Source organism: Octodon degus, unplaced genomic scaffold, assembly GCF_000260255.1.
Source record: "Octodon degus isolate 3935 unplaced genomic scaffold, OctDeg1.0 scaffold00080, whole genome shotgun sequence".
Taxonomy (NCBI): Eukaryota; Metazoa; Chordata; class Mammalia; order Rodentia; family Octodontidae; genus Octodon; species Octodon degus.
This window is the reverse complement of record NW_004524656.1, coordinates 8,483,706-8,511,167: the sequence shown is the minus strand read 5'-3', so window position 1 is coordinate 8,511,167 and position 27,462 is coordinate 8,483,706. Positions and strand designations below refer to the sequence as shown.

At 48.2% G+C, this 27,462-nt stretch overlaps 1 protein-coding gene across 3 annotated transcripts in view; it reads right to left on the bottom strand.

Moving 5' to 3' along the window:
• Positions 1 to 6,599: 6,599 nt before the first annotated feature.
• Sik3 (SIK family kinase 3) overlaps positions 6,600 to 27,462 on the bottom strand; it is a 260,504-nt gene continuing 239,641 nt past the window's right edge. For all 3 annotated transcript variants that reach the window (XM_004636479.3, XM_004636480.3, XM_023721083.1), the window contains 10 exons: positions 24,108 to 24,258; positions 23,319 to 23,444; positions 22,934 to 23,010; positions 22,387 to 22,496; positions 20,993 to 21,335; positions 19,499 to 20,394; positions 9,597 to 9,760; positions 8,656 to 8,788; positions 7,681 to 7,849; positions 6,600 to 6,886 (listed from right to left, as the gene is read on the bottom strand). In XM_004636479.3, coding sequence (XP_004636536.1) covers positions 7,692 to 7,849; positions 8,656 to 8,788; positions 9,597 to 9,760; positions 19,499 to 20,394; positions 20,993 to 21,335; positions 22,387 to 22,496; positions 22,934 to 23,010; positions 23,319 to 23,444; positions 24,108 to 24,258 — 2,158 coding nt within the window. In that variant the 3' untranslated portion in view covers positions 6,600 to 6,886; positions 7,681 to 7,691. The remainder of the gene's footprint in view (positions 6,887 to 7,680; positions 7,850 to 8,655; positions 8,789 to 9,596; positions 9,761 to 19,498; positions 20,395 to 20,992; positions 21,336 to 22,386; positions 22,497 to 22,933; positions 23,011 to 23,318; positions 23,445 to 24,107; positions 24,259 to 27,462) is intronic.

Below are 27,462 nucleotides of genomic sequence, written 5' to 3'. Positions count from 1 at the left end.
TGTGTGTGTGTGCAGCTCAGCCCACCAGGGGGCGGGGCTGGCTGGCATGTGGTGCTGGGGGATTGAACCGCGGTCCCTTTGCTTTGCTAAGCTTGTTCTAAGTAGGTGCTTTAGACCACTGAGCCATCTCACCAGCCCTGGTTTTTCATTTCATTTTGCCAGTATCTTGCTAGACATGGATCGTGAGCAAGTTATATACTCTGAGTCTCCGTTTCCTTTCAGCAAAATGGACTCCAGAATGGTCGGTGTTGCTGGTGGCCCTGACAGAGCCCACGAATGGAAAGCACTGTGTATGGGTGGATGCTAGCTGCACTGCCTTGCAAGCTTTCTCTGGGAAAGCCCAGGTGACCAGGTCACTGGCAGGAGGACCTGGTAGGTCCCAGACTGTGTGAATGTTCAAGCTGAGAGGAACTTTAAGACCAGTTACTCTGCCTTCACCCTGCCCTGCCTCCTTCTGGATGAGAAGCCCAATGGATTTTCTTACCATTTCTCATCCTGCAGAGTTGGAGGCCAGGTTGGACCTAGAACCCAGGTCTCTGGACTTGGGACTCAGGGCAGAAATGTGTCCCACTCCATCTCTCTTGGAAACTCCCTAACTGCAGAAACCAGCCTGGCACCTGCTTGCCAGATCTGGACATGGCTGGGCTCCAGGATTCCCCCTGCTCCAGCTGGTCTCATGCCTTTTGTGTGTGAGAAGGCTTTGACCAGAAAAGTCTAGGTTTGAATTCTTGTCTGTGTGACCCTTATTAGCCATAAGACTCTGGGTAAGTTACATAACCTTCCCACATCTGTCTCTTATCTGCTAAGATTATGCTAGAACCTGCTGTCTCTTAAAAGTTATAACAGGGTTTGTTGCATGGTAGGCAGAATAATAGCCCTCCAAAGACATGGACATCCTAAGACTTGGAATTTGTGACTGTGACCTTACATGGCAAAAGGGCTTTTTGATCAATGTGATTAGGGACTTGGGTGGCTAGCCTGGCTCATCCAGGTGGGCCCACTGGACTCACAGGGGCCCCTTAATATGCAGGATGGAGGCAGGGGATGTGGGCTCTGGAAGGGGACACAGCAGCTCTGCCCTAGAAATTGGAAGAGGCAGAGGGCCAGATTTCCTCCTAGAGACTCCAGAAGGAACACGCCTCCACTGACATCACAACTTTAGCCTAGTGGGCCCATTTTGGACTTCTGCCCTCCAGAATTATAAGAGATTAGTTTTGTTTCAAGAATGGCATTTGAACATGTGTGCAAAACGCTGGAAAGGTAACCAGCAAGTTCACTTACTGGTATACCGAGGTGAAGAGCAGCTATTCTGTATCTGAATCTGTTTCTGGACTCTGTTCCCTCAGTTTCTGGAGGGTGTGGTGTGACTTGTACTGCCAGACCTTGGCAGGCGGCCCTGAGCCTCAACACCCAGCAGCACCAGCCAGGGAAGGCAGGGAGTCCACATTTCTGTTTGGCCTTGCTTGCAGGTGCCCAGATGTCCTGGGACATCTATCCCAGGACACAGCCAGCCCCGAATGCCTGTGGGACTGTGCAGAGGGAGGTGGTCTGCTACCGGCTATGCAAGCTGCCTGTGGTTTATGGAGAGGGAAGGTGGTTGACCCCCAGGGACAGCTTCTTGGATCTCAGGCCCACAGAAGCTCCTGTCTCTTGAGGACCAGAGCTCATCCCAGCAGTGTGTGGAGGATCCCAGCCGCATCCTTGTTCGACTCCAGGCCCCTCACTGCTGCTTTACCTTCTCTTTGGCTTACTACTGAAGTTATTATGGCTAAGCCTGATGTCCGACACTTGCCAGTGCTTCCGTGGCCAAAGCACTGTCAGTTAACGTATGCTGCTGTAAGGCTGGAGGCCGTTCCTGTCTTGCTACTTTGGCTGTCAGCAAACTAGCTCAGGGCTGCTTGGGCTTCCTGACATCCTTCAGCTGTTGAATGGGGTGAGGGCGGGGCTGGGAGTCAAGAAGGCCCATCTTCTAGCTCTTTGATGGTGGTCTGTTGGCTTCTGTAGCCTAGTACTGTCTTCAAGACCATCTTGGTTTCATGGCTCAGGGGTTCTAAGCACTGGGTGGAGGGTGCTGCCTGTTACTGAGCAGGAAGTTTCCTTTTTATATATACTTACGCAGCACAAGAAAAAAATATGGTGAATAATTTTTTTAATTTTTATTTTAGGGAAGGGTCTATAGGGTGTTCAGGGTCTCAGTACTAGATCTGACTCATAGTGATCTGCACGTTTACAGCCTCCCAAGTGCTGGGATTACAGGTGCACGCCACCACGCCCAGTCTCAATCGCTGTCTCAGCAAGCCCTGGGGGCGGGGCTGGCACAGCAGGCCCGAGGATCGAATCCCTGGCTCTCGCACCTGCTTGCAGGCGCTTTAATCTGCTGAGCTATTTGGCTGGTCCTGTGAATACTTAAATTAAGAAAATTTATTATAGTAAGACACACTGCCATTAATCCCCCCTCAAACTATCCCCTCTTTTTGAGTATGCCTATCTCATCATTCTTGGTACTTTCTGAAGCAGTTCTGCAAGTCCTCTTTAGCCGCACTGTTGTGGCTGCTTAGAGGTTGTGAACAGATTCAGCATTTGTCCTTCCCTGTCAGTGACTTTGCAGACGAGTCAGAAATTACACGGTGCCATGGCCAGTGACGCAGGTGGGTGAGGACACAGCAGCAGGTTTCTATGGGTCTCCGTTTTTCCATTGGACGGCTCTTGACAGTAGCGGTTACTATGTATTTCATCACACGTTGTAAAGACACAAAGGACGACTTCCAGAACTGCTTCAGAAGGTAACAAGAACTATGGGATACTGTGTCTGAGGCAAAGGAAGTATTCTGAGGAAGATAGCGGCAATGGGTCTTTTACTGTAATACACAGTTAGACACTATGTATTCTCATTGCTTCCTATGCACTAATGCTGCTCCATTTTACTGCAAAATATTCAGCTTAAACTCCTCCAAAAGCTTTTTTCCACTGTAGAAAGGAAGGCTTCCAAGAGATGGAGGGAGAAGAGAAGGGGAGGTAAAGAGAATTAAGATGTGTTAATCCCCACAGGTAAATCCCAGCTCCCCAAGGGGGATGTAATCATTATGTCCTGCAGCTTTGGACCAAGAAACATTTTTAACTAAGGAAGGCAAGCTGATGGAGAGGCCGACAAGTCCTTTACAGAGGTGTCAAGCGCTCAAAGATTGAGCTGTTTAGTGGATCTAGTGCTCCTCAACGTGGTGCCGCCTCCCTCCTTTGCTTCCCTTGGGTGCCTCCAGAGCAACCTTTATTAGGGCACCAACCACTGACCCTAGATTCCCTGACATAAGTGGAGGAGCAGGCAGCTGCTTTGAGAGATTTTGCTAACGGTTTTTTTTTTTTTGTTGTTGTTGTTGTTGTTGCTGTTGCGGAACCGGGGATTGAACTCAGACCCTTGCGCTTGCCAGGGAAGCGCTTATTCTACTGAGCCATCTCTCCAACCCCATGAGTAGATTTTGTTAGAATCACTAGCAACCTATTTCACAATTTATGTCCCAACATACAGGTCAGTCTGCATGTAGGAAGACTTTCTTTATAGGCCTGGCACAAGATACCAAATATTTGCTCAATGAATGTGACCCTGACACACTAACGGCAGGCTTACCAGACTGGCAAAGGGTTACAGGAAGGAGAAAGCCTTAGGAGATGCCCGATATTCTGCCTCATACTAGACTCTTGGTCAGAGCCCCAGTGGCACCCAGGGGCAGGATACTGAACTCAACTTTGCATGATCTTCCTGCCCTTCTGCTCAGGAGAAAGACTAGGTCAGAGTTCATCTTTGACCAGCACAAGAGAGGCATGATTCTCCCTGGGTTCTTATCTTTACAGTTGGCTTGGGGTGGGGTCTGACACGAGGTCAGAATGAGGACTGGGTAAAGACCGGTCACATAGCTTCTCCTTTCTGGAGCTGTCTAAGCCAAGAGGTGGTACCCTGGCTTCCTCTTGAAGCCCACCCTACCTCCAGCTGAGCAGCACCCTGGCTCACTGCAGGGGCTTGGGAGGCACCTGGATTATTAGTGGTTTCAGACTTGCCTGAGAGTGTACATATCCAGTGTATATCCAAAAGCCTCTTCCTGCTCTACATAGCCCCTTGGCGACTTCTAGCCCTCTGTGGCCCCAAGCCTTCCTGAGGTCCCCCCTCACACTCCTCTTGCTGCAGACTGAGCATTTCCAGCGTCCATAGCTTTTTTCCGAGGTTAAGCCATGCCTGGGACCTCACTGGAAGTTCTACTCTGCCTTTTGCAATCCAGGTGTGGGGAAAGAAAATGATTGGCTATGTGCCCTTTTGGTCCTCTCACTTATTTGGGTGTCATGTCACCAGGCAAACAGGGGGTCCCATCAAGCCTCCAGCTTTCTGAGGCTCTTCTTTGCACTCCTCCTTCAGAAGGAACCTGCTTTCCATTTAAGGCAGCAGTGGAAATGCTCCCTTCCAAAGGGACAGAGTCCACGCTGGGTCCCTGGGGACACAGTGTGAAGCTGAGTTAGGTTTCTAGCGAACGCCTGGTTCCTAAGGCAAGGCAGACTGTGACCTGCTCAAAGCCTCACCCTGGGCTTCGTGCCTTCTCCAGCTGCAGAGTCGCAGCCCCCCCTCCCCAACCTGGATGCTTCTCCCAGCTAGACTCTGAACTGTGAGGCAAATAACATGTCAGCATTAGAACATAATCAGGTTTTATTTTCACAATCTCCTCCTGGACAGCCAAGTTACTAAGGTGTAAATGCCCCACACAAACAAGGACAAAAGGTCTTAGCAACTTGAGTCTGGAGATTTTGTAAAATCCTTTAGTTCAACATAAATGAGAAAGAAAAAATACTTCTGACATTTTCAAAGAACAGAAATAGGAAAGTATACTCATACATTCAACATACATTGCGGATGTTGGCTGCTGCAATACAAAGCAACAATGTCTTTAGAAGAGCAGGTTGCAAGATGGCACGGTTAGGAGGCTCACTGGTTCATCTGCAGGGCAGCTGGAGGGCGGCAGTCTGCTCTTCAGCCTGTCAGTTCCGTGTAAACAGATTGAGCCTGGTGTGAGGAAGCACAGGGCAGGGCAGGGGACAGCAGAGTTGGAGCCAGCCCAGGAAGTAGCAACAGCTTCTAGGGATTCCTTGGTAAGCAAGCTCCCTTCTAGCGAGTAGCTGGGGATCCCAACAAGTGTAGGGGAGATGGGGGGCCATGGAAACACGGGGCGATCTCCAGAAAGGGTCTTGCATTGCAGAAATGCACTTGAGGGACAGTGGGCGCTGGAGCCAGTGGTACCAGTGGAGGACAGCCTGCGTGGGAATCTGGCCAGCAGCGTCAGGATGGCCCACTGGACACCTGCTTTCTTCTGTGCAAATCAGGATGAAAGAGTAGGAAGAGGTGAGGGACCTTTCACTTTCCTTTCCCAGAAAAAAGGGTCAAGAGTTAGTATAGGTAACATCTCTCTCCGGTTTTGAAGATTAGGAGATAACTCAGATCCTCTGTCAGCCCTCAGCCAGCAGAGAAGACTTTGGTTTGTAACAGTGAAGAGAAATAAAGGTAATAGGATAAACAAGAGCTACTGCGGATGCGCAGCTTCAGCGGGGGGAGGGACCACTGCATCTGTCACTGGCACGAGAAGAGCAGCTCACGTTACAATGCCTGAAGAAAATGCTTGGAACAAAAGGTGCAAGTCACAATTCAAACAGAACAGAATCTGATTAAATATTCTCTTTGAAACAAAAATTCCTTTTGTCTTTAATAATAATAATAACAATACTGACATTCACCAAAAACAATCCCTACATAATCAATAATTAAAATAAAGATGCTCAGGAAGAAGGAAGTTGGGAGAGACAGGGCCCACCGCAGCCTCCTGTTCCTCTTGCCTGGGACAAAAAGGCTCAAGGGAAAGGCGCATGGGTCAAAAAATCCTCTGGAGAACACAATGTCAACTGAGAATGGAAGAGACATAAAGAGCACAGTACCTCACTGGGGTGTTTCAGCCCAGGGATAAACCAGCAGGATGGCAAAGGCAACTGACTGCGCAGGTCCTGGAGGGAGCTGGATTGAGGCCAAAGAGGCCCGCGCTGAGACCTAGCGGCAGCCAGTCGCAGCTCGGCCACTGTCAGCCCCCATGCCAGGCCACAAGTGTTGCCAGTGGATCCCAGCAGTAGAGGAGACCTCCAGGTTCCAGGCCTGGGGTCCACCGCCATCTCCCTGTCCTCTCTCTTTTGCTAAGACCAGACACCAGCAGCTCTGCTCCTCTTCTTTTCGCTACCATCGAGCTTGCACAGAGGTTCTCTTCTGGTCGTACCCATGGAGGAGAGGCAGAGGAACACATGGCTCCCTGATGAGGAGGCTGAAGGGGCGGAGACCTGAGGGCCAGGCCTGCGAACTCAGAACTACTGGCCTCAGAGAGAGAGAGAGAGAGAGAGAGAGAGAGAGAGAGAGAGCGCAAGAGAGCGAGAGCACGAGAGTGAGAGTGAGCAAGCAAGAGAGAGAAAGAGCACACTCCATAGACATACACACACACACAAAAGGAAGAAAAGGAGGGAACAAAAGGAATCAACCTTCAAAAGACAGTACTGAAAACAAAGCAAAGCAAAAAAAAGCACAAACCCCAAAACCAGCCAAACAAACAAAAACCCCCACCAACTCAAATACACCAAATACACTTTGACAAAAGATGGAGAACATGGACTTCCTGTTTATTTCCTTGGTGACTTGTTCATACAAGCAAACATGGCAGACCCCTTCGGAACCCCAAAAAACAGCACACTGATGAGTCATGTGAGGCAACGGCCACGGTATTCTGGGTGGAGAGAAACACAACAGCGATTTGGCGCGGATGCTGCTATGTACTGTTGGTTTAAAATCAACCTTCTCGTTCCCAAGTTGTATACAACCCTGCAACAAATCAGAAGACTAATTTTTGAAAAGAGAAAAACTCAAATATTCCACAATGGCTCCCTCTCCCCACCGTGGGGATGAACCCAGGGCCTCTCACATGGCAGGCAAACATTCTGCTACTGAGACAAACCAGCCCTGAAGTGTTGTGTTGCTGCTTTTCTTAATACAGTGTGTGTACTTATGTTCCAAACGCCTGCTGCGCTGAGCTGTAGTGTGGATCTGCTGACGGCCTCACCTCCAGCACATCTTTCCTGTCTTTCCAGAGCAAGAGCCCCCCCAGTACTGACAGCTCAGCCTTTGCATGCCTCCAGCCGCCCCAGTCCACTCGCTCCTTCACCGCTTGTCTGATCCCACTTCCCTGTCTAGAATACCCTGTCTCCTGCGCCTTAAAAAACAGGACTGGATGTGTTTTCTAAGAGAAACGCACCCTTCAGGACCAAGTTTAAAGACCACCTCCTCTTCCCTTAGCACGCTGGCCAGAGGCCTCTTCTGTTCTACGGAGCTGCCCCTCACTCTCTGACGGCTACAGCCCCCACAGCACACCTACCCTGTTTCTAACCTCATCCTTTAGCCTAGCAACTGTGTCTTGCATTCCTTTCCTATGGCCCCGTCCATATGGCCCTGACTAGCACAGTGCTCAGTAAAAGGCAGGAAGAGGTGACGACTGGAAAGGGAGGCACAGCACCATCAGACTCCACAGCCAGCACACACTGGATGCATCTCCCGCGCCTGCTCAGGTTAGGAGCTGCCCCTGCGTGAGGCTGCGCTGGCCCTGGTCAGGTGACACTCACTGTGTGTCCTGTTACACGCCTGCCTGCTCCATGCTGAAGGCCACCTCAGGGTGCTTGTAGCTGAGCAGAATGTCTGTAATACACGTAGATGGGTAGCAAGAAGAGCTCAAATGCTGGCTGCCATCACTCAGGTCTGAGTGCTCCTGACTTCCCAGACTCACCCCACACTCTGCAAGACCAAAGAAAATATGTGGGATCAGAGGGGGTGTGAACAGGCGGGAGAGGCGGGGCGGCGGCCTGGCTCCAGCCCTGTACCTCAAGTCACAGCGGGCTGCCAGCCGAGTGCCCCAATTCTCCCTCAGTGCACCCTCTTTCCTAGTCCTTTACTACAAGGCATTTCCCATCCAGCAATGAGATCCTGTCTGAAAATACAAAGAAAAGGGCTGCAAAAAACAAAATGCAAACACAACAGCCTTGCTCCCTGCAGGGTATGAGACGTGCTGCGCTTGCCAGTGCCCTTTCCTGGCACTCTATTCTAGGGCGCATGGGAAGCGCTCCACCCTCAGCCAGCGGCCTCACAGCAGAACCTGGGCTACAGGCTCTACTGCTTCTGCCCCTTACAGACAAGCACCTAGGAATCCAGGCAGGTAACGGGGCTGCTGCTGTGGAGCCTGTGAGGGGGCAAACGTCCCCGTGCCAGACCTGGGCTTTGTGTTCTGACAGCCTTCCTGGGCTGGTTCTCAAGGAGAGGTAGAGACCTTTCGTTAGGACACAGACCTCTAGTCAGACGCAGAACAGCTGCTATCACAGGTGTGTCTTCCCACAGCATTAGAAACAGCAATGTGACCAGCTGTGCTCAGGCTGAAGCCATGGCCCCTTCACGCACTCACATTCAGGGGGGACAAGTGGGCTTCGGTGCTGGGTCCTGTTCTGCCTCCCTAGTTCTGGGCCCAGAAGAGATCTGGTCCCTGACAGAGACAGAGGGAGGCCCCTCCAGGAATTTCAATGGGGACTCCTAAGCATAAGGCCCCTTACCCTCATTTTCCCCATCCTGAAACTGCTGGCTGCCCATGAGTGAAGACTGACTGAGCACCGCATCTGCCATCCGGGCAGAACTCAGCGCCTTCCCAGCCACGAGACTCATTCCCGGCAAGTTATCCAGCTGCACCTGCAGAAAGCAATCAGGAAAAGGCGTAAGAATACCCGAGAACGAGGTGCACCTTAGCAACACCTGTTCCTGCTAGATGGCCCAAGCAGAGGTGGTCTAGGGCACCACGCAGACTCCCTCCTCCTGCAGTACCACCCATGAGTCCTGCAGTGGTGTCAGCGGATGGGCGCGCACGACACCTACTATGTCGTTCTAAATCCAGGCCCCCCATCACCTACCCTATCAGCATTCAGATGGCGTTGCTCAGTTGCCCCCTACATTGATAGAAGCTTCAAGACATGGTAGTGATTAGCTATTGGGCTACTGTATATGTAGAGAGCGACCAGTGTGACTGAGGACCTAAGTTTAGTTAATACTGATAAGTTTAAATTTGAATAGTCACATATGACTAGTCGTTCCCATTTAATGCACTTCAAGAATGTGCCCTAGACAACAAAACTCTTTGCTGAGCCCCACTGGTTCCCTATGTCAAGAAGTGCAATGCAGGTGCTGGAAATGCGGTAAGAGCCTAAGGATTCACTTGCCAGGGCCTGAGTTTAGACTGAGGAGAGGTTTAGTAACTGAGAATCCAGATGGCAAGTGTTGTTTTTGACTCCTCAGTCTAAAATCCAGAGTAATGCATCTACTGGGATACTACCAGAGTTAAGGGCTGGTCTGCTGGGGTGATTCTGAGAAATATTCCCACGTTCCCTAAGTACTGGACTCTGCATGAGTAGAGAGACACTGGGTGCCACCCTAAGTTACTACATTCTATTTCAGGTTGGGACGGAAGCATCCCACCTCCCAGATGCAGGAAGGACCAACGTACGTAAGCATCGTCACTGTTCTGGATCGTGTGGTGTCTCTGGAGGGTGCGGGGCCTGTGGTGCTCATTGACTGAGGGCCGGGCCGGGTACCCAAGCCCATTGTGGTCTGGCAGCTCCATTGCTTGTCCTGGAGAACTTCTGTCCATGCAGTTCCCTATGACAGACTCTGAAGAGACAGAGCACAACAGGGTCAGCAGGCTGGCAGCTTCTCCCAGCAATGCCAACTCCCATGAAGGCAATGGAACGCCTTGCACAGGACAGTGAGTGAGGTGCAAGCCGTCACTGCACTAACTGCTAATCCTCAGCCAGGTGCTTGTGGCGCTTGGAGGACCCTGGCAAGCCCAAGTCCTACAGCAAGGAGGAGTTTCTCAATAGGGGGCTGGCTGCATCACAACACATTTTCTTCCTTCTTCATTTCTCTTTTAATCATGCCATGTTCCCAAACTATGATACACAGCAGGAGGACTCTCAGAACTCTTGGGAAGCTCCAGCCTGGCAGGATGACCACAGGGACACCTACTCTCTCTTTCCTTGGCTTCCACCTCAGTACCCTGGCAGCCCTCTCCTTTTCCTTCTTTAACTGTTGCTTTTGACTCCTGTGGGTCCTCCATGGGAGTCCATAGGCAGCCACTCTTCACATTTCTGTCCCAGCCTCCATTTCCCAGTCACTTTGGCAACATCATCTATGCCCACTTCAACTATTCTGCCTCTGTTTATGAATTACTGAAATGTTCTCTGAAGCTCCAGATCGATATATCCAACTATTTACTACTTACTCTGCTTCCCTAGGTACCTAACGAGCATGTAACACTCACCACGAACAATTTCAAGCGCATCAGCTTCCCATAACCCAGTATTCTTTCAGATGCCCTTCCCCTGGCACCTAACTTTCCAGGGATAAGCTTCTGGGCTCACTATTGACTTTTTTTTTTTTTTTCTTTTGACCAGCTCAGACCACCCTGAGGGCGGGGCTGACGTGGCATGTGGTGCTGGGGATCAAACTACAGTCCCCTGGGCCTGCCTAAGCTTGCCTAAGCAGGCACTTTAGACTGCTGAGCTATCTCGCAGGCCCTCACTACTGACTTGGTACTTATGATTCCACAACAGCGTAAGTCTCAAGAATCCATCTGTGCAGAGGAGATGCTTCACTCCCCGTCTTTATCACTGGAACCCTATTAACTCTTGCTTGGATTAAACCTCTTTACCCCCCACTACTGCCCTAGAAATATTTCTTTCTCTAGAGTAGCACATGGACTTCCCTTTCCTGGCCACACACTTCATGCAGGCAAGCACTCTGCCTCTGAGCTGCTTCCTCAGCCCCCACACTTCCTCTCGCCACGCTGCCCTGGCCAAACTATCCGCTTCCAAGCTTTGCTCGTTTGCACACTTTAAGCTCTAGGCAAGTGCGACTACTTGACTTCCCTACTATTCACAGCCCTGTGCGCCTTCCCTGCTGCTCCTTCCTCCTGGAAGTTCTACTTCCGCCCTGCCAATCCAAACCAATTAATCCTTCCCAGGGAAGCACTTACTCTACTGAGCCATCTCCCTGGCCCAATTAATCCTTCTCGATTCTTCTCAAATGTTATTATCTTTATGAAACTTTTCCTTTCAAACAGAAATAGGTTACTTTTCCTTTGAATTTCAGAAGGCTTTATTCATCTGACTGTTCTCCCACCGTCCCTAGGACCATGTCCAGCTGGGCACTTTGCTCAGTCACACATGTTAATGGGAGGCTCTACGAGGGCAGGACGCGTGCGCTGTGAGCCTTCAGTGCACCAGGATGTTTCCCCATCCCCAGTATTCACTACCGTCTCTTTGACTAATGTGAGCGAGTGCTCTCTTAGGATGGCTTGGTCTCCTATCAGAGTCAAGAATTCTATGGCCTGGGAGTTTAGAGAGAAATGACTTTTCCTCTTGATCAAGGCCAGCCACAAAGAGTATCTGGATTGTGTCTAAGTTGACAGGATACTCCTGGTAGCACTTTTGGTTTCTTTTATTTATTTATTTTTGCAGTACTAGGGATTGAACTCAGGACCCTGCACTTGTCAGGCAAGCGCCTATTCTACCGAGCTATCTCCCCAGCCCCCTTCTGGTTTCTTTTAAAAACCTAGGACTTGAATGTATGTTTTGTTTACTAGTTTTTTGGTTTTTTTTAAAATTTAGTACAGAGTCTACAGGGTCCACAGGGTCTCTCTATGTAGACCGGACTCATAGTGATTCTCCTGTTTTCAGCCTCCCAAGTGCTGGGATTACAGGCACACACCACCAGGCCCAGCCTCAATCATCTCAGTGCACCCAGGAGGCAGGGCTGGCGTGGCACAACGGGGATCAAACCCTAGCCACCATGCTCTGCCGAGGGAGGTGCTTCAGTCTGCTGAGCTATCTGGCCAGCCGTAATGAGTTTTTTTCCCACTAGATTGTGTTTTTTGGGTAAAGTTCCTTGGCAACTATGGGCCTTACCTCATGAACCAACCCTTGGCAAGACCAAGTTTTAAAAATACTCCTTGATATGAAACATAGCACAAAATGCTAATGGTGGCATTCCAGTATCTAAATGATAAAATAAACCCACTGCCTGAGTGCTGGGGAAAGGGTTTCACGTCTCTTTGTGAATGGCCTCCAGTGGTATCAAAGTTAGACACAAGCAGGAGGGGTTGGGCTGGGAAGTAAATGACATGCACATTATTGCAAATGCAAGGTATTCTGGGTTAAAATGGAGGCAGGGGACTGTGATGGGGCTTCCCAACTACCAAAGGTGAAGACCAATGAGAAAGCTTTAGAAATTTCTCTGAATGAAGGGGCAGAAGAGTCAGAAGCCAAGTATTTTGCTACTGAAAGAAGTTAGCAGAGAAAAAAATAAAAGTGAACCTACGGAAGAAAACTGACTTGCTCTTTGGGACCAGTTATCATCTTGCCCACTCAGCGAGTCTTCTCAGCGGGCAAAGCACCAAAAGAGCCCCAGGACCGACCGAGTGACTGGCGAGACAGCACCGGCTCTGGGGAGCAAGGAGCTGTGGGTCACTGTCTTAGTAGCACCACCAGCAGCTGCTTCTCATGTTGTCGGAAGTATTTCCTAATCCCAAACTGTGTTCTCCAGTCTGAGATCCAACACAATCTGCTCAAGCCCTTCGTGGTGGTAGCGTCTTTTTTTTACCTCTAAGGCTAGTTGCAAACATCATTGGTCTTCTCTGCTCTCCCGAGAAACAAGGACTGTTCTTCCATTTAAAGATGTTTACTTATTTAGTATTCGGTACAGGGTCCCACTATGCAGCTTAGACTTGTAGTGATCCTCCTGGTTTCAGCCTCCCCAGAGCTGGGATTACTGGTATGCACCACTACACCAGGTCTCAGTAGCTGGCTCAGTAAGTCCAGGAACAGGGTCAGCATGGCCTGTGGTACTGGGGATTGAACCCCTGTCCCTGAGCTTGCCCACGCAGGTGCTTAGTCCACTAAGCTATCTTGCTGGCCCATTAAAGATTTTTAAAGGGTCATTATCAAACACAATGAGATAGCATAGCTAATAAAATGTAGTCTCAGGTCTTCCTATTTAGTGTCTTCCTCTTCTAGAGGTCCTGGTGTATGTGTTGGTTTTTCTTGTCTGTTCAGTCCCCTTCCCAACTTCTCATTTTGAATTTGCTTTTATTCCTGAGAAAACCATTTCTCCAACTCCAAGTCCTTCCTTTTGACTCTGGCTCTGGAAGGCCTGGTGGGTTTTGTGCTTCGTGTGTGCTCCCTTCCAAGCTTTCATGTCTGATGCCAACAGGCCCGAGAGCACCTCCAAGACAGAACAATGTATCACTCGACAGTCACATGACAAGCCTCGTGACTCCCCAGTCTAGAGGTCATCCCTTAGTCAAGGAGAGTTGACACAGCAGACATGAGCATAGGTCTGCTCAGAAGATTTCAACTTGCTTCCTGGCTCCACCACTTCCTAAGCAGGGGAACTGGGCAAGCTACCCAGTTTTCTGGGTCTCAACTTCTTCCTCTATAACTTAGCAGGTGCGCAGCACACACAAAAAGCATTCAGTAGACTGTATTTCCAAATCTTTTCTCTAAAATTTATTTTAATTTTATTTTTGCAGTGCTGGAGCCCAAATTTAGGACTTGCACATGCTAGGTAAACTGCTCTACTCTAAGCTCAGAGTGGGGAAGGGCACATGGAGTCAACCAAGAAAAGGAAAGTGATTTTATTGCAGAGCCTTACTTGCAGAAGTTTGTAGAACAGTTCCCACATATGTAAATGAACTGCTGAGTTACTGAAACTTAAATATCTAAAGAAGCAGCCTCTGATTTGGGAGACAAATGTGGTTAAAACCAGAGGAAGGGCTGGGAGTATGGGTCAGTAGTAGCGCCTGCATGTACAAGCCTCTGGTCTGATCTCCGGTAAACAGAACAGAACAAAACAGAACAGCCAAAACAAAACCACCCAACAAAATAAAAAAGAAGTATACAGAAACTGGGCTCTGTGTGCTTAAACCAGGGCTCTGTCTGTTCAAGCTTCAGTGTAATCAATAGGTCAGAGACCCGGGATCTCACTTGGCACTTGAGATCGGATGGTGTAGAGTGGAGAAGAGGAGGCTGCTGGGATTGGGACAGTGAACGTCCCCTAAGAGCTCATGTGCGAAAGGCCTGGTCCTCAGTTCCTGGTGTTACTAGAAAGTAGTGGCACCTTGGGGAGGTGGGTCTACTGGACAGAAGCTAAGTCACTGGGCCATGTCCTTGAAGGGGATTGGGCCTCCAACCCTCTTCTCCCTTTGTCCTTCCCAACCATGACCCCACAGTGTGTTCTGGACCATGAAGTTCTGGCTCATCAAGGGCTCAAAGCAATGGGCTGAGTCATGAGTTGATAATCAAAATAACCTTTTCTTCCTTTAAGCCAATTAGCTCAGGTATTTTGTCCCAGTGATAAAAAGATGACTAACAGTAAGACATGAAGAACACCAAAGATTCAGAAAACTTCAAGTTAAGATGCAGCTCTAGTACCAAGACAGGATATAAATTTGGGTAGGTAATTTAATTTCTCCTTATACCGTTTCCTATCTGAAAAATGAGAATTGTTTGGAGATTTAAAAATTAACATAAATGTGAGGGGCTCTGATAAATTATAAAAAACTATACACTTATTTTTTCTAAGGATGCTGAGCCTACACCTAGGTGCCTTCTGTGATACTCTAGCTAAGACTTACTAACCACCGGGGAGGTGGCTCGCAGACTGACCACAGAGCAGTAGATAAGGGCTCAGGCCCAAGTCTCTGGCATCCTTCACACCCACTCAGCAGCTGGAGGAAGAGCAAGGCTTACTGACGGCTACATAAATAAGGGGAAGGGGCTGGTGAGATGGCTCAGTGGTCTAAAGCACCTACTTAGAACAAGCTTAGCAAAGCACAGGACCGCGGTTCAATCCCCCAGCACCACATGCCAGCCAGCCCCGCCCCCTGGTGGGCTGAGCTGGCCACACACACACACACACACACACACACACATAAATAAAATTAAAAAAAAATAAATTTTAAAAAAATAAATAAGGGGAAGAAGACAAGCTCTAGAAGGTCCATGCACAAGTATTTACCAACGTAAAGCTGAGAGCCAACAGAGGGTAGGATATTTGTCTGATCACATAAGGGGGAAAAAATGATTCAACGGATACAATGCATAGCACCCACCTACCCAGAGCACTTCGGGGCAGCTCATCTTTACAAATTTACTGGGATTTTAAGAGAAAAATAGACAAATGACATGTTTGCCTACTCCTTTAAAGATCCTGAGAGCTAACCACTTTCAGGCTCTTGGTGTTTCACACCTCTCTGGAGCCTAAAGTAACAATGCTGAAGCTCTCTGAGCTCGAAGAGGATGTGGTTTTCTTTGTGAGTTCAAGTTGGTTATCTCATTGTGAAAACTGGCTGTATTGCTGTATTTATTTATCTGTAGAATCATAAAACCAAGCCCACAGAACACTACAGAAGGAAGACAACCTTTATTTTTACTTTGCAAGTGGCAGACATGGAGATCACAGGGAGCACAGGGCAGGAACAATACTGAAACTTGCATTCATTGCCAAACAAAACCTTTGGCATGTTGCTTGCTCAGTGCCCGGGCAATGCCTGGCCTCCTGCTGGCTGATGGCGAACAGCCATACAGGAAACAGGAAATCACTGGTGACAATATGGTAGCCTCTGATTTTCCTTGACTAATATCATGATCTCTCTTTATCTACCCCCAAGAAGTTCCAGAAGGTTGCATGAGCTCTGCCCTTAATTAGACGCTTTGAAGCACTCATTACACAGCACTTCATGTCTCATTTCCTTCCACGGAGCAGCAGCTCTCTGGGGACAGGGCCTTCTTCATCCTTTCCTTTCTGAATTCCCATCACACATGTGATGTGCGATAAACTGTACTGAACTTGCTCTACCACAGCCGTAACAGCTGAGGTGTTTGGGGGTCAATGTGTAACTACGTAGAGATGGAGAGGTTCATTAAAGGAAACAGCAAGCTTTTCTTCCTGTCCAGGTAGAAAAACATGGTGAGCTCCCCACACTTGTGGGCAGGGTAACGGGGCAGCACTGTAACCCTTTGTCAGCAAAAGATCCAAAGATTCTTTTTTTTTTTTTGGTTTTTTTGAGACAGGGTCTCGCTCTGCAATTCAAGCTGGTCTTGAGCTCACTTTGTAGCACAGGCTGGTCTCAAATCCACAATGATCCTCCTGCCTCAGCCTCCTGAATCCTGGGATTATAGGCATGCACCACCATGCCCAGCTCTGAAGGTTCTTCAGTAAAGTAAAAATGTAGCTTTCAAGTTTTAAAGGTGAGGAAGTCAGGTCAAAGCATTTCTACTGTAAAAGGGATTCTTAACATACACTTTCCAGGTGGCTGTGCGCACACATAGCAGGAGTAAAGATTGGAGCTTCTAGAAGAGCTCTTATTAAAGGTCAGAGCAAAAAGGGTGAAAAGAGGGGAGGAGATCCAGCAAAACTGATAAGCTTCCAGGTCAGGACAGGTTACATAGATGGCCTAACAGACATATTTATGGAGGTCATGGCAGTGACAATGACAATGATGTAAGAACACAGGAAGAAGAGGGGAAGAGAAATAATGGCAGTCAGTCAATTGGAGGAAGTAGAACAGATTGGACAAAAGTACTGTAACAATCAGGTACTGCTGAAGTAAAATCCCTAGAGTTGGGACAAGGGATTTGACTGGGACAGATGACACCCTGAGATGCTCTGAAACTACCAAGGGACCGATAACGTGCTCCTCTTCTGTTGCACATCTGCAGCTCAGTCTAGACCAGAGCTTCTTGGCTTCTTCTAATTTTTTTTGATATTCTACTCCAAACCACGCCTTGCTTGCTGGTCCCAAAACTTCCCTGAGACATTTACTCCTCCTTGTTCTTTCCTCATGCTTCTCTAGACCCCACTGTCGAAATCCTCTCCAGCCATCAAGATCCAAGCCAGATGCACTTAACTGCTGGCAACCTACCCTGCTCCCTGAAGCAGAGCTAGCCTCTCCCTCCTCTGGGGCTGCCCAACAAAGCCACACATCCAGCTCTACCCACTACTGGTAGGCAGCAGGCCACCAGCAGGTGTTCTTCTGAGGATTAGGGCCAGTGGCAAATATAAGCTCTCCAGCCATCACATGGGAGGGCAAATGAAGAGAAATTAGTGGAAAACACATCAAAAGATACTCAAATACATGGCGGTCAAGGGCCAGGGAGGGGTGGGAGGAGCAATGCTCACCCCAGCTTTTGGGCCACCTCAGTGCTTCACAGACCAGGGCCTGGAACTCTGCTGGAGTGGAATGAGTAACTGCGTTCAGTTGCACTTGCTAGCCTGCATCCTGAGGCCAGTCACTTACCTCTATGACTCAGCTGTCTCAGTTAAAATGGAGACAGTGGGTTGTTCCAAGGATCAAAGGCGTTTATATATGAACAGCATTTGGTGTCTGGCACATGGAAAGTTCAACAAGAACATTAGGGTTTTTTCCTTTTTAATATTTTTATTATTTTATTGTCTTTTTGAGACAAGATCTCGCTCTATGCAGGCTGGCCTTGAGTTCACTTTGTAGCCTAGGCTGGTCTCCAACTTGTAACAATACTCCTGCCTCTGCCTCCCAAGTGCTGGGATTACAAATGTGTGCCACTACACTTGGCTTTTCCTTTTTATGCTAATCTACTAGAGGCTCTCCCCGCGATGATCCTAGATTTGGTCCAGGGTGCTAAGGTAGCTTGTCCTGTACAGAGCTTGAGGAACATACTACAACTTCTACTGTGACCTTGGTTCTGCTCCGTCACACGAAGCAGGAAGAGTCCAACCCCTTTCCACAGACCTGTTTCTCCTTACTTTTTCCTCCTGACCCTAAATGCTGCTGTTCTACACATGACCAGATCGGAAAGCTGCCACCTGTCCAGGTTTGCCTCAAGTACAGCTGCCACATGTGATTACGATACATTAGACAAGGAAAATCTCTAGGCTGGATGACGCACCGTTTGAAGGCCCAGGACTTAACTGCCTTTCGTGCAACTGTATTTCCCTTCTCTGGGAGCAGAGTGAGGATACCTAGAATCACCAAGCCTCGTTTACCTCCCCTGCTTTGGTGCAAGTGTCCTATCCCGCTCTGTGCTACAGCACCTAAGTCCCCTTGGAGCTGAGTTTCATGTGCTGACTTCACAGGACCACGCAGGAGATGCGACTAAGGCCAGGGAGCACAGTGCAGAAGAAATGTGGTCTTGGGTTGTGCAGCTCGCAGACACACTCACTTCTGTTCCCTTGAGGGCTATGGGAAGGGTGGTAAACTGCAAGGTCTATGCTGGCAGGATGGAAATCCCTAGTTTTGTCGAGGATGAATGCTGAGATACTACTGGAACTAATTCACTGATGGCAGTCTTCCTCTCCTTCAGATAAAAGTAAATGCGTTAATTATAAAGTGACACAAAAAGAGATGCCAGGGAACCCCTGTGACGCTGCACTGAGTACACTGATGAAATTCCCAGAGTAACGCTACCTCACCGTAGCTGTCTCCTTTTCTTTCTCATGCCAACACTATGTATAAATACAAACATGTTGGAATCATCACAAAACTTGGTGAAGAATCATTATCTTCCTGTCCTTTTTCACAGATAAGGAAAATAATTAAGATAATCACCAGCCATTAGGACAAACATCAGTGAGTTTATGATTAGGATATCATACTTGTGACAGAGGTAAGATCAGGATTAAGGTACTTTAACTTGTGGTCTTACTACTTATACTAAATTTTCATAATGCTGGCTAATTTTTTCCTATTGTAGAAGCTATTTTGTGTAGATTTTGTTTGTTTTGTTTTATTTGGCAGAACTGGGGATTGAACTCAGGCCCTTGTGCTGGCCAGGGAAGCGCTTATTCTACTGAGCCATCTCCCCTATAGAGGCTATTTTGAAAATAGGAATTTCTAAAATTAAAAAAAAAAAAAAAAGAAAGAAAGAAAGAAAAGAAAATAGGAAGTTCTGGATTCCAAGAAATGGTACAAAAGGGGAATAGCTAATGCATGTACTTGGAAAGTGGATCCCTCACCCATCAGTAGCCACTTCTCTATGCTTTTCTCCAAGTGGTCCAGAAGGTCTTCTCAGGAATTTTTCTTTCTTTCTATTTATTTACTTTGTTTTCTATATTTTAGGGAAGGGTCTACAGGGTGTTCAGGGCCTCAATCCTAGATCAGACTTGTAGTAGTGAGACCCTGTTTACAGCTTCCCAAAAGCCCAGGGACTGAAGCCCCAGCCCTTGTACCTGCTTATGGGCGTTTTAATCCACTGAGCTATTTGGCTGGCCCTGGGAATTTTTCTTTCTTAACAACAGAAAGTACTAGCTGAAACAAAGTACCATTACTGAATCAGGGCACACTGCACCAGGATTTTCACTTTGATAGACTCTTACCTCGGCTGGGCACCTTATTCCTATTGAACGCTGCAGCTGCCTGATGTCCATAGGGATGTATCCCCAATTCTTGGGCATGACTCACAGTTCCTAGCAAAGATTCAGGATCCCCAGGTCCACCAGTACTCAAGAGTAGAGGGCTGTCGCGGCAACCTTTGGTCAAGGAACTTGAACTCTTGCTGTCCAGAAAGCCTTCCTTGGCCCCCTCACACAGGCAGTCTTCCTCCATGCTCTCTGAGTGTACGAGCGCCGGCTGCTGAGCATACCCATGGGCTGGGGCCGGTGAGGACACCTGCGAGATACATTCCTGTGCCCTGATTTGCAGAAGATGCTGGGGGCTGGTGTGGTGGTGGTGGTGGTGGTAGGAGTCAGCATTTTGATAAGATAAAGCCTGGTGCTCTGTCAGACTCTGTCCCCCGAGGTTGGGGGCCAGGCTCGCAGCATCCCCTTGGTTCATGTGCCTGAACAAGTCTTGGTATTCTTGCTGCTGCTGCTGTTGCTGCTGATGTCGCTGCTGCTGCTGCCTTTTAATAAGCTGTGCAAACTCTGCTGGAGGCAGCCGGATGTCCGAGTGGCCAGTGAGTGAATGCCGGGGAGAGAGAAGTCCTTGAAGGATGTGGGGTACCTGCTGGTGTCTGTTATAGTCTGGCGGTGTGGGGGATAGTAGGGCCTGCTGTAGTGCCGATGTAGTATAGTGTGGTGGCTGCTGATGTGCGCTGGGAGGGAAGGTGGGGAGCTGGTCAAGGGGAGGGACTTTCAGGGCTTGGGCTGGAGGGAACCCGACTCCTGGTGAAGGGCTGTAGCTGCTGGGGGAACCCCGGGACTGGTCCGAAAACAGATGGGGGTGCAAATGTGGCTGGTCGTAGTTAGCAGGGGAGAACCGATTCACGTTCAAGCTGCAGATACAAAAGGAAGTGAATACCAGGTAAGCACTGACCAAGTATGCTACACTTCCCCAGGAATGGACAGCTACCGCTGTGCCTCACCAGGAAGCACCTGACGCGGACAGCTGCAGTGTGACGAGGGAGAGGGTCACAGAAGTACCTGCTCTTCCTGTCCCCTCATGTCCACATCGTTCATCACACTCAGCACACAGGCAGCATGATTACTTTGAAAGCATCATGGCCTAACTTAAAACACTATTCAAGCTATTACAAGGCACTGATCTCTTAGACTGACAGAGAGGGAAAGACTCCTAAAACAACAGGAAAGAGAACTGACATTTTTGCACCCGCCTCAAATAGGAGCTTTCTTTTTTGCAAACAATTAGTAAGGTTGTTTTGTCACTTTCCTTCTCTGTCTCTTTAACATTTTAATTCTAGGCCCTTTAAATCGTGTACAAGGTCATGCTGAACTCACCATGGTGATTTTAGAAGGGGTGAAACGAGTAGCCCAGTCAGGCGGTGCTTGGTCCTGCCTCTCTCTCACCCTGCTGAGGAGCTTCCTCCCCCCGTGGTTGCACAGACCCAGCTGGGCGACATGAGGCGGCCTTACCTGTGTGCCTCTGCACTGTCAGCACTGAGCTGCTTGGACAAGGGCCGGTGCCCATAGCTGAAGTTGGCCATCAGGCTGGAACGGTGCTGCATCTGAATCTGACTGGCGCTGGGGCTGATGGAGATGCTGCGTCCGGTGGAGCCTGCAGCCGTCCCGGGCATGCTGCTGAGCAGGTCAACTGGCTCCTGTACTTGGATAGTCACCTGCTGTGACTGGGTAGGCTGCTGGATGCCCAAGCAGGTGAGTGCCACATTGGGGGGAGGAGAACAGTTCTCAGGCTGCTGCTGCTGGAAGATTGCACTGCGGGAGGGTAAGCCTTGAAACTGGGAGGGAGCGGCAGCACCTGGAGAGAAGGGGACCTCGAGTGACCAAGCGCCCAGACTGCATGCCATCATGAAGCATGGAGCTGGCGGGGAGAATCCCGTCAGAGAGCATCTAAAACAGCCTCTCAAAATGTAGTATGCACAAGGCAAGGCAATAGGACTTGTTTAACAAAATGATTTCCCACATCTACCTACAGAAATCTGACTGAGAAGGTCAATGTGGGTTCACAAGAATCTGTATTTCCAAAAAAAAAAAAAATAATAATAAAAATAAAATAAAATAAAATAAAATGCCCCTAGAAGCTGACCTATGGATCATATTTTGAGTAGCTCAGATCTACATAGCGCATCTCAAACATGAACGCACAAGCAACCAGCTGAGGGATCTGGCTGAAGTGCACGTTCTGATTTAGCAGGTCAGGGATGAGATGTGAGACTGTGCTTTCCCTGCCAATGCAGTGGGTCAGGGAACTACACTTAGGGCAGGCCTAGCTTCAGATTCTTCTCAGGAATGGCAAGAAGGATGACAAAGCCCTCACTGTGTGGTGATCTCTGACGTGTCATCCTCATTCACCCTCATCTAAACCCTGGTAAGAGGGTCCCACATGTACATGGTAACCAACACAGGCATGGCAACGGGAAGGGTCTGGCTGCAGCTTTTTATTTCATATGGCTGGAAGAGTTATTGGTAAAAATACCAGTAACAGAACCTTTATTGGGAACTATTTGTGTCAAAGATTGTTTGTTCCTAGTGTTTTACATATATATTCATTAGATATCGATATTACCAAGAAAGTGGAGGTACACAGAAGTATTTTACTTAAGGGACCACAGGCAAGAAACCGGTGGGACCAGGACTCAAACCAAGGTAGTCTGGCTCTAGAGTCCATACCCCTAAATACTATGTTATTTTGCCTTTCAGATGGCTCATAGCACTCAAAACTAAGACGGTTAAGACAAAACAAAAAATAAAAGAAAGAAAAAAAGAGAAGATAACAAAAGACCCCAAAGACGAAGACAGCCATTTTTCTCGTGTGGCACACTCGGTTCCTCCTGGGCCTCTCCACTCACCGTGAGACTGGATCATGGCACTGTTCATAGGGGGAGGGCTATTACTTGGTTGCCTGAAGAGATGGTTGCTGGGGTGGTTGGGGGGTGGGCTTGAAGGCTGAATCCTTAACCTTAAGAATGACAAAATGGATAAAGACACTTCCTGAGGTGACAATCTTACGTGTTAGTCATACAACACACACAAGAAGAACCTATTTTTTTAGCTTTGATTCACTACCATAGTAGAAAATCATGCAAAAGTCATCTACCCCAGTCAATTAAAAGCCTACCCATGTCTTGTTTCACCAAAGTTTTCTACCACAGAGACCCAGTCCACTTTGAAACTGTGCCTGACCTCCACTAGGAGATGTGAGGTTACTTTGTTCTTGGGGTTAAGAAAATGAAATGGCACAGGAAGTCAGGATTTCAGAGAAGCTCTTGAACTTTAAGTTGGTTTCTCTGCTTTTCAAGTAGATTCTTCCAAAATGAATGCTAAAATCGGTCAATTATCTCCCATAGGACTTGGGTCAAGGACCAGCAATCTCAATACAACACAGTGATTCGTTACCTCTGGAGCTGGTGGGTGAGCAGGGCTGGCTGATTTTCACATGCAGCTGGGGAGGGCTGAGGAGGACAGATAGAATCCTAAAACAACCGAGAGAGAGAGAGAGAGAGAGAGAGAGAGAGAGAGAGAGAGAGAGAGAGAGAGAAATAACTGTGAGCTTTAGGATTCATCAGAGCTGCTCCCAGGAAGGGCAGACACAGAATGAACTATCTGTGACTCCGATTCATGCGTCTGTCATTCATCCAAAGCTTGGTTACCTTTATTCAAATACATCAGCCATCTACATAACACAACTCCACTTTGTCCTGAGTGTTCTCTGCCAAATACACAGGCAAGTCTCCTGAAGACAACTCCACATAAGTTAGAGAATGCCAGAATGAGAGCCTACTTGAATCTGCTGCTGGAGAATCTGGTGGTGCTGCTCCTGCTGGTACAGCATATGCTGCTGCTGGGTCTTCTCCAGGGTTCTTTCATCGATCTGCCCCCCATACATCTTCTGCAACTGCTCACACTCCTGAAGGGAAAGTATTTAATACTGAGGGGGATGCAGCTGGGCCACCCCATGCAGCGATCTCAGCAGGTGCAGATCTGCCTCGGGGTCTCATGGGCAGAAGAAACCGCAAGAGAAGAACAATGTCCTTGATAAGGAACTGACCCACTGACTCAGGTATCTGCATACTAAATATCTTTACATTCTGTTCTGTGTAAATGAGTGGGGAATACCAAGGATACACCAAAGCCTGTGTGTGAGTAGCGTCCAGTGAAACCTCGGAAGGCAGAAAGGAAAATTGGCCCTTCATAAAAGCCTGCTTCTAGAGCAGCATTCTGAACAAAGCGGAGCGTGTGACAAGGTGTGACCCAGCAGCCTACATCACAGGGGAACGCCCAACTTGATTAGAAGTGCCTTGCTTCCCACTCAGACCAACCCCTGAAATCCCCTTCTGCGAATTACACAGACAGGAAGAACATTTGGTCCCTTTATGGGGAAAGCAGATTTGATCCTGGGGAGAGCTGTGTCTAACAAGGAGTAAGGAAAGAACATGAAAAAGCTATGCTTTAACCTATGAAACTGTGGCCCTGCTGGCATGAAGGGTTGGACAGTTCACCACCCTAGTCCTCTGCAGCACCGGTCTGCTACCCACGCTTCCCCACAGACGCCCGGTACCTCTCCCGTTACCTGCTGCAACTGTTTGATGCTGCTGCTGTTGCCCATCTTTTCCAGGTGAGCTTTGAAGGCCTGGATGCTTGCAGCCCCATCTGAGAACCGGCGCACAGGGGAGAAACGCTCCGTAGGGAGGTGCAGAGTGTTGGAGTCCTTGTAGGTGGAGCTGAATACACGGGAAGAGAAGGTTAGGGCTGGGACTCAGGGGTTTTAACCAAACCACTCAGGGACTGCTGTTCCAGATCACACAAAGACGGCTGACTGCGTGTGTAGCCTGTGTATTATGCTACGTCTTTGCCATTTCCTGAAGAAGTTTGCTTCCCTAGTCTGCTAACCTCTACGGGCACCAGCTGTATACATTTCCATGTCCATGTACCTTCAGCTGGCCCAACTTCCAGGCCCGATGTTTCTGGGATCAGATATACCCAGCTCTTATAAATATGCTGGACCAGAGAGAGAAGCTCCTCAATACCCCCAGGACCAGCTGTACAGGAGCCCTGGCTTTAAAAATCACATGTCTATATTGTATTATTAGAGACCTCACTGTCTGGCCCACAATTTTCCCTGAGCGGTAATCTCCATAGGACCAGAGTAAAACTAGTGAGCTTTGTGGTCAAAGGTCTGGCCCGGAACTCATAGTTCTGTGCTAGAAAAGGGAGGGTGGAAGCTGAAGTGGAGGGAAATGGGGACATCTGACCCTGGGATGGTGACAACGCATTCTTAAGGAATGTGGGCCTCAAGATCCTGCACGTACCTTGTAAACACAAGTGAGGTTACCTACTGTGAACACTAACTTCTCAGAGCACCAGCGCCCGCCCAGCCGCCTATTGACAGAAGAATCACGTGCATTACCTTCAAAGACCCCGCTGCTCATTCAGAACACAGCCAGTATCTTACAGAAAGAAAGAACAAGCTATTGATAAGGAACGCCTAAGACAGCATCAGGGTTAGAAGCTAACACCTTTACTCATTACCTAATCACAAAGAGATGTTTATGGGTTGAGGCAAGCAGATAAAAGACTGCCGAGGCAGCATTCCACAGCTGATGGAAAGGGTCAGGGTTTCATGTCCAGGGCAGAGATGACATTACACTGAGCTATGGGTGAAATGATGGCTCACCTTGCCAGCTATTCATTTTGGACTGAAGCAGAACCAGAGTTAAGGAAGCAGGTTAATAAGCGGGTTCAAATACAATGCACACAGAAAGGGACTTGGGAGAGATGATGACTGTGCAGAGATGTCAAAAGAAGTCTGGCAGCAGATGAAAGCCCTTCACTGCTCTGTACTAATGTTGACTTCTGCTTTAGACTGTACCTAGCACTTGACAAAGAAGTGAGCTAATGAAATGAGTGTGAGCATGTACTGGCTTTGGTGACACAGAAGACAAATGACTGGAGGGGACATATCCAGAAGCAGTGATGGGAAAGCCCATTTCAGAAGCATGTGTTCAAGTTTTCTTTTCTCTCTCTACTTCGGATTCGAGTTAAAGCAAGCAAGTATTTTCTAAACTTCGACTCCTAGGCTTTTGATATTTCCAGGTAATGAACATATTGTAATCGACACAGTTCTGATGCATTAAGAAAGTTGTGTTCTTCAAGCAGTCATGCAGTCTTTCTGCCATTTTCTTTCATCAGAGGAGTCATAGCTCAGTCCAGGTATTTCATGACTTTCGGATGGTCAGGTGGTAAAGAGACTGATTCCAAGTCAGTACAGCAAAGTAACTTCAGAGGAACAGTTCTGATGGCGTTGTTCATTTTAGAAGCACTGATAGTTTGAATTTTTCTTAGCAATCATGTTCAAACTCAAAAAAGCCTCACATTAAGTTATTTCCCACTACACTCTGTTAACAGGGACTTGGTTTCCCTGGATAGAACCCATCTTATGTTAATTTTAGTTACATTTTTAAAATTTCAGTTCACACACTTCTAGGAATAGAAAGGTTGAATAGACCCCTTTTCTGTCTCCACGTTAGACTTCATCTACTGTACCAGTTCAGAAGCCCTGGGTTCAAGCCCCCTCCCACCCCCCACAAACACACACACACACACACACACACTTGCACACATGCCACACACACATATACACGCATGCGTGCACACACATTCTCTCTCTCTCTGATTATTTCCTCCAGAATATGAAAGGAATTCAGTAACCTATCCTTTGGGGCCCATGAGATAGCTCAGCAGACTAAAGCATCTGCTTAGGCAAGTGCAGGGACCAAGGTTGTATCCCACCACCACATGCCGCTCCAGCCCCACCCCCAGGAGCGCTGAGCCGACCACCAAGACCGGGAGTGGTGGCACACGCCTATAATCCCAGCTCTGGGGAGACTGAAAACAGGAGGATCACTATGAGTCCAAGCTGCATAGTGAGACCCTGTAACAACCAAATACATTAAAAAAAAGAACAACAGCAACAGGAAAAAAAAAAAAAAAACCCCACCTGTCCAGGTCATCCATTTTCAGGGTCTTATGGCCCTGGACAGTTTCTCTTTTCCACTGAAGATACCTTCAGTCTCTTGTGTTGCATATTTGGACAGCAACTCCACTACGATAGCTGAATTTACATAAATGTTCAACTGTATCCAATCTGCCACTTATAATCATTCATTTTCTTCCAATTCAAACTACCCTGGCTACAGAAACCCAGGGAAAACTCTAGCAAGACTGTTCACATGAAAATGGGCAACAGATTGATTTCTAGCAGGCAAGGCCTTGACAACAATGGTAGGCAGGACGGATACCACATATACGGGGCTATGAGTCCCCCAAGAACAAATGTCAACATAAGAGAGGATCTGGGACTGAGGCTGAGGCAATGTGCTGATCTTCATTTCCCTGAAAGAAAGTAGCTTCTGAAGGACACCTAGAATTAAACAAATGTACCTGAAGGACATAAGCTAACAGACCCTGATGAGGGCTAGAAAATTAGTGTCAAAATAGAGGAAAGAAAGATGTTAGGTAACTAGTATAGAGCTGAGTCATGAGATGCCACAGGAAATTTACAAGGGGAGGAGAGGGCAGTTCTTCCAATAATCAAAATGCTCTTTAATGTACACTAGAAATGTCAGTCCTGGGAGATTTTGACTTGAAAAGGACTTCCTGTGCCAAAAGGCTTTTATTGAGAATCTTCATTCTTGCTATTCCTAAACCATTTTTGTTTAACTATTCACAGTACCTTGTACAAGCTTATCTTCCTTCTCCCAGAGTTCCAACGTGGCACTAATTATGTCTCTGCCTACTCAGAGTTCACCTCTCTCTGCTGATTACATGATGCCTGCAGAACATTGTGTCAAGCCAGCCTGTGTGAGCTGGCTGCCTGATTTCCTAGCAACGCGCAGGTCATCTTTATTTCCTTAGAATCTGCCTGT